Below are 11,731 nucleotides of genomic sequence, written 5' to 3' on the forward strand. Positions count from 1 at the left end.
GTCTCCATCTGATTCACAGAATCATAGAATTTTCGAGTTCTTCCTGATGTTGAGTCAGAATCTCATTTTTTGTAACGTGAAGCCATTGGTCATACTTTTCAGAGCAGGAGAAAACAAGCTTCCTCTATCTTCCATGTTCCATAGCCCTTTAGATATTTGATTATGGTTATCATATCTCCTCTCGTTCTCCTCTTTTCCAGGCTAAACATATCCAGCTCCCTCAACCATTCCTCATAAGGCTTGGTTTCCAGAACATTCCTGTGTTCCTAAACTAGCCTCCCCCCCCCCCAATCTTGTGACTCCAGATGCTACTGGATTCCCAACTCCCATCCGTCTCAGCTGACCTGCCAGCCGTCAGTGATGTTGTGAACTGTGGTCTGAGGGCCACAGATTCAGAGAGGACATAAATAATAATAATAATAATAATAATAATAATAATAATAATAATAATAATAATTTATACCCTGCCCATCTGGCTGGGCTTCCCCAGCCACTCTGGGCTGCTTCCAACAAAATATTAAAATACAGTAATGCATCAAACATTAAAAGCTTCCTTAAACAGGTGTCTTCTAAAAGTCTGGTAGTTGTTGTTCTCTTTGACATCTGGTGGGAGGGCGTTCCACAGGGCGGGTGCCACTACCGAGAAGGCCCTCTGCCTGGTTCCCTGTAACTTGGCTTCTCGCAGTGAGGGAACCACCAGAAGGCCCTCAGCGCTGGACCTCAGTGTCCGAGCAGAACGATGGGGATGGAGACGCTCCTTCAGGTATACTGGGCCGAGGCCGTTTAGGGCTTTAAAGGTCGGCACCAACACTTTGAATTGTGCTTGGAAATGTACTGGGAGCCAATGTAGGTCTTTCAAGAACGGTGTTACGTGATCTTGGAGGAGCTGCCCCGAACTGATAATGTTGCTTCTCCTTTTTGCAGGCAAGACAAGCTGAAGATCCACATGCGGAAGCACACGGGAGAAAGGCCCTACCTCTGCATCCACTGCAACGCCAAATTCGTCCACAACTACGACCTGAAGAACCACATGCGCATCCACACGGGCATCCGCCCTTACCAGTGCAAGTTCTGCTACAAGAGCTTCACCCGCTCGGACCACCTGCACCGCCACATCAAGCGTCAGAGCTGCCGGATCTCCCGGCCCAGGAGGGGGCGCAAGCCGGCCACCTGGAGAGCGGCCAGCTTGTTGTTTGCGCAGAACGGCCAGCCGGACGACAAGAGCTTCCTGGTGCCTCCGGCCCTCGAGGAGATGAGCAGCCATCTTGGCAGCGCGGCCATGTGCCTTCCGGGCCCCAGCCCTAAGCATTTTATGGACGGGGCCAAGAACGCTCTGAATTTTCAAGAGCTGGAGAACCAGTTTGAGGAAACCCAAATGAAGCTGTTTGGGCGGACGCACCTGGATGTGGAGAGGAACGGAGGCCTCTTTGCCTTCGCGCTGGGCCACAACGAGAGCCTCTCGGCCCGGCCGTATTTCTCCCTTCCCGACCCCTGGGGGACGGGGTTCAATGGACTGGCGGGACTCAACCACCTTGCTCCCATTTCTGAAGCGAGAGACTAAGTGCCACCTTCTATCCAATGGATGGTTTTGGTAGGTTGACTGTTGGCAGAGGAGCTAAATTTCAGAAGCCAAATCATGTGCAATACTGACTCTTTACTTCTTTCTCTCCCATACAGTACATGTGATTGGTTAACTCTGGTCACATGGGAAGTACAGTGGTACCTTGGTTCTCAAACTTAATCCATTCCGGAAGTCCATTCCAAAACCAAAGCGTTCCAAAACCAAGGTGCACTTTCCCATAGAAAATAATGCAAAACGGATTAATCCATTCCAGACTTTTAAAAACAACCCCTAAAACAGCAATTTAACATGATTTTTACTATCTAATGAGACCATTGATCCATAAAATGAAAGCAATAATCAATGTAAAGGTAAAGGGGCCCCTGACCATTAGGTCCAGTCATGGCTGACTCTGGGGTTGCAGCGCTCATCTCACTTTATTGGCCGAGGGAGCCGGCGTACAGCTTCCGGGTCATGGGGCCAGCATGACCAAGCCACTTCTGGCGAATCAGAGCAGCGCACGGAAACGCCGTTTACCTTCCTGCCAGAGCGGTGCCTATTTATCTACTTGCACTTTGACGTGCTTTCGAACTGCCAGGTTGGCAGGAGCAGGGACCGAGCAACAGGAGCTCACCCTGTCACGGGGATTTGAACTGCCGACCTTCTGATCGGCAGGTCCTAGGCTCTGTGGTTTAACCCACAGCGCCACCCACATCCCTTCTCCCTCTGACTACTCATCATCAACCCACCGCCAGACCTCAGGCTCTGAGCCTTCTTCCCTTGGGGGTTACCCAGCTGGTACCTCCCCCCCATTCCTCTGCATCCAACCAGTCCAGGATAGGGGCTAGGGGTTGGTTGTTAAAAAGTAAAGGTACCCCTGACCATTAGGTCCAGTCGTGGACGACTCTGGGGTTGCGGTGCTCATCTCGCTCTATAGGCCGAGGGAGCTGGCTTTTGTCCACAGACAGTCATGGGGAGCTCACCCCGTCACGGGGATTTGAACCGCCAACCTTCTGATCGGCAAGTCCTAGGCTCTGTGGTTTAACCCACAGCGCCACCCGCATCCCTTAATAATCAATGTACAGTACTACAAAATAAGTAAGACAGTATTGTAGATGATAAAAATTAAAATTATTATTTCTTTCTTACCTGCACTGATGATAGTAATTCTTTAGATATGGGGCTTTTATCCATTCCATAGTCACACAATCAGTCAATGAGTAGCTGAACTAGGTTCCACACAGTCACAAAAACAAATTAACCGAAAAAGCCTCAAAAACAAAAACGCAGAATAAATAGCAAAAACAAAAGCGCCAGACTTAATGCATTTCAGAAGTCCGTTTGACTTCTGAAATGTTCGAAAACCAAGGTGAAGCTTCTGATTGGTGCAGGTGCCCCGGAAGCAATAGCTGACAACCACATCAGATGTTTGGCTTCCGAAAAAAGTTCGAAACCGGAACACTTACATCTGGGTTTTTGGCGTTTGGGAACCAAGGCATTTGAGAACCAAGGTACCACTGGATCTTATTACATTCGCCATTTTGTTTTGTGCGTGAGTGACTTGATTGCAATGGCTGCATCTCCATGAACACTGAAGAAGGAGCAGCGTTAGATAACTGTCTCTCCAACGCAACAGAGGAGAGGAGTGCTAGATCTTAGGACACAGCCAGTCTGTTATGGGAAGAAACATTGGGGTCCCGAGCTGTTTAGGGCTTTAAAGCACCAGCACCTCGCATTGGGCTTGGAAGCACACAGGCGGCCAATGTTAATTCTTTCAGAATAGGTGTAATATGTATCAGTTGAAATTCCAGCAGGCAGTTTCTGCACTCATTGAAGCCTCCAGGTTGTCTATAAGGGCAGCCCCACAAACTGTGCATTACAGTAGTCTAGCTGGGTGGTTACCAGAGAGCATGGCAAGGCGACCCCCCCATTTTTATGTGCAACCTTCCTTCCAAGAATAATGAAAGAAAAACCATAGGACCATGACTTTAAAGAATGGACTACTGAAAGCAAATTTCCCAGTACCTGAAATTTCTTTTCTTTTTCTCTCCGTAGGCCTCCTTCAGCACTGCTTGGCTCCCTCTGGTGAAGGGACCTTTCAAGGATCAAAGACTTTTTTTTCTTACTGAAGACTGTTGAAAATTAAATCACCCCCCCCAAAAAAAAACTGCCTGCGTTTGTTTAAAACCCACCAAAAGACTTCTCTTATTTGCACCAATGTGGGGAAGGAGAACAGAACCTTTCGAGAACCGCGTCAGACTATTTTTGTTTCTAAATGTACAGACGTCTTTCTGAGCTACTGTTTTGCAGATTATGGCTTCCTTCAGGTTTTGAGGGGTTATTTGAGTGTGGGGAGGGCTTGTGGGGGGGGGGTGAGTGTCCTACGATTTGGAGTCCTTGTAAAATATCCAAAGATTCTGAGTACTGTATAATCTACAAGAACTTGAAGCAAAAGGGACATGCTTTTGTTATGTTTCCTGTTTGTTGGGGCGGGGTATTGTCAGGAGGGTGGAAGATCCTTTGGAAATTTTCTATTTATAACTATTTTTATGTGACTGCTTTATGTAAAAAGAAGAATGGGGGTGGGATACCATGTCAAACAGATTTGCCTTAGATAATCAAGGGACAATCATCCTTAACTCTTGTGGACGCTCTAGATTCTTGTTTTAAAAGACCGGAAAAGATACTTTTATGTATTTATTAAGCAGTATTAGTTGATTTTCTTTTTCTTAAATTATTGGCAACATGCAGGGTTTTTAAAAAATGCACATCAGTAAATCACGGGGAAGGAAAAGGCTGATTCACACATGACAGGACAGCAAACCTGGGTTTGTCGCCAGGTGTACACTCAGCAGGTGACATAACCGTGGCCGGTCATGGCTTTCTGACAAATGTACTTCGAAAATGCCCGTGTTTGTAAGCGTATGTCCTTAAGACATCTTCAGGGTACACCGAAGAAACGTAATGTGTGAAAAGATGCTAGCAGGTGTTCCAAAATTTAACCCAGCCTTCCCCCAACCTGGTGCCCTTCAAACGTTTTGAACTACAACACTTAGTTCAAGCCCACCTATGTACATTTAGTGCCATTCTGTTTGACTCACGGGACCCCCAGACTGGGCTGCTTCCAAAAGCCTTTTCCATGTGACTTTGCACCTTATTAGACTTCTTGATTGTTAAAGGGAACAATGGACGCTGATTGTGTTGCTGTTGTTAACAAGTTAAGGCTGATTGCCCCTGGATGATCTCATTTGGGTTATATGTTAGCTGGCTCGTGGCTGGGCTCATTTTCTGGTGGAAGGGACATTTACAGACCATAATGCTCTCGCAGCTTCTTGACATTTCACTGCAATGCAGGCCCCCTGGCATCCCATAATTGCAGCTGCCTGCTTCGAGGGGGCGAATACCCCATTGTGGGCTGCCCTGCCCTTGTCTAATTGTTCCCTGTGATCAAGTATGTGTAGAATTTTCCACAGCGTCTGGAACCTAGATTCTGACAACCTTCCGCTTTCCTTTGTTTTATTTCTCTTTGTTTTTTGTTTTTATAAATAATGCATCCTTCTAGACCCTATGATTTTGGAGATACATTTGAAGTCATGCGACATGGACAGCTGCTCGCTTTGGTGCAATGAGCTCTGGTTGGTGCCCTGGTGAGAGATCTGCTCTACAAAAGGATTTCAGCACCACACACACATAAAGGGATGGTTGCCCCTCCGCTGAAGTGAAAAGGAAATCTTGCTTTCACAGACGCTCTCTCTCTCTGTGTCGGCATCACAGCACAGGTTCTGGACTATAGCAGCTTCTGAAACTTTGGAGATAGGTTTGAAGCTCAGTTATGCATCTGCTGCATTGCTGAGCTTCATCATCTACCTATGCACCTTACGTTTCAATTCCCCCGAAGTTATCCACATGCCTGCCATGCAGGTGGAAGCAACTGTGGGCTTTTCTGCCTCTCTTCCCACTCCAACTGCAGGCAAAAACAGCTCCTGCCAGAGAGGTCTGTGAAAATAGTAGACACAGACATTCTCTCTCTGGTAAGGAGAAGGTAGATGCAGCTAGCAAATACTCTCTTCTTTTGTGGGAACTGGGGAATGGTATGACCCAGAAGGAATCCCTCCAGCTTCACATCAAGTCCTCCTAGATCAGGGATGAAGAACCAGTGGCTTACCAGTTGTTGGACTTCAACAGCCCAAGGAAAACATGGTCAGGGATGATGTCCAGCAAGATCTGGAGGGCCACAAGTCCACCACCTCTGCCCTAGAAGATGCCGGCACAGGGAGAATGGTGTGCTTTAAATGTTTTCCCACATACCTGAACTTGCCCATCATATCTGCTAGTACTAAAGCAGGAAATTGCCACACAGACATTCCCAATACGCATCTCCAACATTATTCTGGTCCAGAATAAAACTGGCATATAACTGAGCAGGGTTTTGTGCAGAAGATATTTGCATGAATTGCAACTGATTTGTTCCATTTATCAGAATTGGAGGGGAGGGTCTCTCACTCACGCAGAATATTATCCTGTAATTCATTCCTCACAATGTGCAGGGTGAATATTCTGATGCACCCGCTTCCCCAGGAGGTTCATTCTGATCAAGGGTATCGCTGGAGACAATGCAAAATCTGACAGGCCACAGTCCAGCATAGCTGAGCTGCCCAAAGCCCATAGGAATCAATATTAAAAGTGGGTTGAGCTCCTGAGTACGGGCTGATTCCCAAGTGATGAATGGACCATCACAGGTATGTCTGAATGGACCACCACAGATGCAAAACCACAGGCTTGCACTTCCAACACACAGGTCTTCCAGTGGTGTCAGTTCACACCTTCAGCTGCCAATCACAAAGTGCACAGTAATCAAGTTTGAGAGAGAAGGAAGTGGTGGGAAACATTTGAGCAAACCAATCGAAGAACAGATTGCAATAAAATGCCCCAGTCAAATACTCTGCTATAGGCCCCAAAGCTTTGATGCCTGGATTCATCCACTCTTCCCAAAGGCTTCTTTGCAGGCATTGCTTTGTACAGGTGTCCAGTCCACAGCGACCACCTTTGTTTCGGTAGATGAGGAGAACTGCACGGGGCAGCCCATGGAAGCAGAGAGGGGCATTGGAGATTTGTGTGTGTGTTAACTGAAATTTCAGAAGACGGTTTAAAAATCGTCAGCGGACAGGGATTCAGGGCCCACCACAGCCCTTCCCTGTGACTTGAGAAACCTGAATGCAAAGTTTTAAAAAAATGATGTAGCATTGCTCAGTTTGCATAATTTACGCAAGCCACAGGACCCAGCTTTTGTATTGCTCAGGAGCAGACTATTATTATTATTATTATTATTATTATTATTATTATTATTATTAAGCATTAAGTACACATGGCCCCAACTATTTTGATCTTTCCATTACCCTTTCTGCTTCCACATGACTGGATCTCATTACACACCGATAACGCTTGACATGGGGAATGAAGTGGAAGTCCCAAACCATGGCATTCCCCCTGCTTCAAATGTTACCCATGTGGTCCTGGACATGGGGCAGAGGCAATCATTCTGCAAGCCTTCCTTTTAGTCAAGTGGTTGTTCTGCACAGATGTTTCAAGATACCTTGAGGATGAGCTTGCATGAGCATCTCTGGCCAGGGCAGTAAGCAGTCCATGTGAACATGTCAAGCAAATGTTTTACTTGCACTAATTGCTGTAGAGCAGAATGTGATCAGACTCCTTCCATTTGATTTATTTGGGGGCAGGGAAGAAATTGCAAATCCCATCCACTGACAAGGAGCCGGTCCTGTAAACATACCTATTGCACATTTTTGCAACCCGTGGACAAAATAAAATATTATCTCAAATCAACCAGTGTCCTAAACCTCTCAGAATTATGTGTTGTTATATGATCTGCATCTGTTTCTTTAAAAGGTAACGGGACCCCTGACCATTAGGTCCAGTCGTGGCCAACTCTGGGGTTGGGGAGCTCATCTCGCTTTACTGGCCGAGGGAGCCAGCGTACAGCTTCCGGGTCATGTGGCCAGCATGACTAAGCCGCTTCTGGCGAACCAGAGCAGCGCACGGAAACGCCGTTCACCTTCCCGCTGGAGTGCTACCTATTTATCTACTTGCACTTTGACGTGCTTTCGAACAGCTAGGTTGGGAGGAGCAGCGACCGAGCAACGGGAGCTCACTCCATCGCGGGGATTCGAACCGCTGACCTTCTGATCAGCAAGTCCTAGGCTCTGTGGTTTAACCCACAGCGCCACCCGCGTCCCTATCTGTTTCTTAAGGCCTCCCTAATCCTCAACCTTCTAAAAGTTCAATCTGGTACGTGTTTGCTCTGAAATAATTCCCCATTAAATTAAACAGGACTTACTGGAATGTGTGCAGGAAGAGGAGAACTAGGATGATCAAGCATCTAGAAGTCAAGCCTTATGAGGAATGGTTGAAGGGTCTGGGTATGTCTAGCCTGGAAAAGAGAAGACTGGGAGGGGAGATGATAGCCATCTTCAGATATCTCAAGGGCTGTCATATGGAAGATGGAGCAAGCTTGTTTTCTCCTGCTCTGGAGAGTAGGACTTGAACCAATGGCTTCAAGTTACAGTGGTACCTCGGGTTACATATGCTTCAGGTTACATACGCTTCAGGTTACACACTCCGCTAACCCAGAAATAGTGCTTCAGGTTAAGAACTTTGTTTCAGGATGAGAACAGAAATCGTGCTCCGGCAGCACGGCAGCAGCAGGAGGCCCCATTAGCTAAAGTGGTGCTTCAGGTTAAGAACAGTTTCAGGTTAAGTACAGACCTCTGGAACGAATTAAGTATTTAACCCGAGGTACCACTGTACAAGAAATGAGATTCTGACTAAACATAGGGAATTTTTTTCTGGCAGTGAGAGCTGTTTGACAGTGGAACAGTCTCCCTCGGGAAGTTGTGAACTTCCCTCCCTTGGAGGTTTAGAAGCAGAGGTTGGGCCCCGGGCCTGAGTTCCTTACTCCTTCCAGCGACTGACAGTGACTCTCCAGAATTTCAAATGGGTTTCTCCCAGTCCTACCTGAGTCTATCTGCATGCAGTGCAGATGTTTCACCGCTGAGCTATGGTTTAAGAACAATAATCTCTGCAGCTCTTCAACACCATCTAGTGGCCATATAATGTGGGAAACTGTCGCAGACAAACTGCACAGTGCTTATTTATTATGAACATATGAAATTATTTTATCTTCTCAAGGCCTGATAAAGAGTTCTGGGGAAGCGAAACGCCTGCATGCTATTTTGCAACATTTCTCTGGCCTAATAGTGTTGTTGTTGTTGTTGTTGTTTACTCGTGTCCGACTCTTCGTGACCCCATGGACCAGAGCACGCCAGGCACCTCTGTCCTCCACTACCTCCCGCAGTTTGGTCAAACTCATGCTGGTAACCTCGAAAACACTATCCAACCATCTCGTCCTCTGTCGCCCTCTTCTCCTTGTGCCCGCCATCTTTCCCAGCATCAGTGTCTTCTCCAGGGAGTCTTCTCTTCTCATGAGGTGGCCAAAGTACTGGAGCCTCAGCTTCATGATCTGTCCTTCCAGTGAGCACTCAGGGCTGATTTCCTTAAGAATGGATGCGTTTGATCTTCTTGCAGTCCATGCGACTCTAAAGAGTCTCCTCCAGCACCGCAATTCAAAAGCATCAATTCTTCGGCGATCAGCCTTCTTTATGGTCCAGCTCTCACTTTTGTCTCATAAAATTTATAAACCGCTTGATTGTAAACACACACACACCTTAAAGCGGTTTACAAGGAGGTATTGCCCTGCTATGAATTTTAGGATTTTTTAAAAAATGATATTCTTAAAGTTTACAACACATCCAAAATGAATTGTGTGAAATAAGGTGACAAATAAATGAATATCCCATCAAATAGTTCCCATGATGGAAATCTATTTCTAGGCTGCAGAGAGCTGGAGAGAGTGAACAGACCACAACCAGACTGTGGTGTTAGGGGTGAACCAAGAGTTCATCCCCAGAGCTTCCTGTTCCTCCCCACCATGTGACTTCTTCAAAGCAGAAATGGTGGCCCAACTAAATGAACACAGGAAGCATTAGAAATGCATATTGCATAATCCACTTATGGTTTAGTAAGTTGACTCTGCCCCTCCAGTTACCTGTGGCCAGTTTTAATCTAGATGCAATGCTACCATAGGGAGAATTTTGCCTGATTCCGATGGATCACTGGTATTGTTAAATAGCCCTTGACGTCAAACTCTATTATTATAAGTGTGTTTACTTCTAACTCCCACTGATGTCAATAGGGAATGTTTGCTAGTGCATTGTATTTTAACTCATGGATAAAAAGGTGAAGATAAAGGACCCCTGGGCAGTTAAGTACAGTCAAAGGCGACTATGGGGTTGCGGCGCTCATCTCGCTTTCAGGTCGAGGGAGCCGGCGTTTGTCCACAGACAGCTTTCCGGGTCATGTGGCCAGCAGGACTGAACTGCTTCTGGTGCAACAGAACACTGTGACAGAAAGCAGAGCACACAGAAACGTCATTTACCTTCCTGCAGCAGTGGTACCTATTTATCTCCTTGAACTGGTGTGCTTTTGAACTGCTAGGTTGGCAGGGGCTAGGACAGAGCAACGGGAATTCACCCCATCGCGGGGATTCAAACCGCCAACCTTCTGATCGGCAAGCCCAAGAAGCTCAGTGGTTTAGACCACAGCGCCACCCATGTCCTGTGTATAAGTCATGGACACCCAATGGACACAGCATACAGTTAGACTGAAGGACTTGCTCTCACAAGAGGCAGTGATGGCTTACAGCCTAGATGGCTTTAAAAGAGGACTAGACAAATTCATGGAAGGGACAGCAACAGGCGGCTACTAGCCATGATGCCTGGGCTCTTCCTCCAAGGTCCATGGTCCTGCTTGCGGATTTCCCACAAGCATCTGATTGGCCACTGTGATAAGAGGATGCTGGACTAGATGACCATTGGCAGGTTCTTAATAAAGTACTTTTTTTTTAAAATAAGATATTTATTAAGCATTTTTCAGAAAAAAAGAAAAAACATAAATTTGCAAAGTAAGAAAATTACAAACAAAAAATTACAATATTAAAAAAAATACATACAGAATGTAGAAAAACTAAGAAAAAAAATACAGATAGAAAATACATACAAAAAAAAAACACCAAAATAGCTAAAAAAGAAAAAAGTTTAAGAACAAATTCAGTTTTCAAAATTTTTAAACTCATTTGCTTATTTTCTTGACTTCCTCACACCTCCCCTTTTTGTATTCCCATTTATATAATTGCTTCAGCAAATCCTTGCCTTCTTTCATTTATCTTAACTTCTGGTCTTAACCTATTATAACAATATATTTTCATCCATTATCAGTCCATATTTACATATTCTTATTACTCTTATTGCCAACACCACTTATTTTCAATCTAACATCATTCTAACATTCATTAATTTTACAGTATTTCTGCAGATAATCTTTAAATTTCTTCCAATCTTCCTCCACCAACTCTTCTCCCAGGTCTCGGATTCTGCCAGTCATTTCTGCCAATTCCATGTAGTCTAGGTTCTTAATAAAGTACTAAGCACCTGTTGCTTGCAGCATTTGGGGCCCTGGCTTTCAGCTCCAGCTCCAGATGTCAGAGATCTTGGATTGGACAATACCCAACCCAGGTCAGGAATGGCTCCTGACAGCCACCCCACCCCCATCATCTCTGAAGAATGGAAACGTGGGTCTCTCAATCCGCATGCCATTCTCCATGTCCTTTGGGTGCCCTTTTACTCCACAGAGACCAGATGAGGTCCAAGTGGAAGCCATAAACTTCAACGTAAGCTGAGATGGGAACACGTGCTATCTTGTGAAAAGCATTTTAGAGGCAAGGTTTCCAATTTTCTGAAAAGGTAAAACTGGGGAGGGGGGATGGAATAAATTAATAGAAGAGGAAATTATCCACATGCCTGGCAGGAAATGGTGGAGAGAAGATGATGACATCTTGCAAAAAAAAAAAGAAGAAAGGGGAGGGGGAGAGAGACAATTACAAAGATAAATACATCAATATATGAATAATTCAATTATGGGTGACTGACATACAACAAGTTTTGCGTATTGAGTAGATGTGATTTCAGCACTCAAGTAAGCATCTCTGAACATCTGTGAGGCCTGAAGGAATAATAGAATTGTAGAGTTGGAGGGACTCCG

The 11,731-nt window shown here is 45.6% G+C and overlaps 1 protein-coding gene across 3 annotated transcripts in view; it reads left to right on the top strand.

The window, feature by feature from the left end:
* ZBTB7C (zinc finger and BTB domain containing 7C) overlaps positions 1-7,402 on the top strand; it is a 248,341-nt gene extending 240,939 nt beyond the window's left edge. For all 3 annotated transcript variants that reach the window (XM_028748782.2, XM_028748781.2, XM_028748783.2), the window contains 2 exons: positions 925-1,591; positions 3,617-7,402. In XM_028748782.2, coding sequence (XP_028604615.2) covers positions 925-1,561 — 637 coding nt within the window. In that variant the 3' untranslated portion in view covers positions 1,562-1,591; positions 3,617-7,402. The remainder of the gene's footprint in view (positions 1-924; positions 1,592-3,616) is intronic.
* Positions 7,403-11,731: the final 4,329 nt, after the last annotated feature.

The sequence above is a fragment of the Podarcis muralis genome, chromosome 11 (assembly GCF_964188315.1).
Source record: "Podarcis muralis chromosome 11, rPodMur119.hap1.1, whole genome shotgun sequence".
NCBI lineage: Eukaryota > Metazoa > Chordata > Lepidosauria > Squamata > Lacertidae > Podarcis > Podarcis muralis.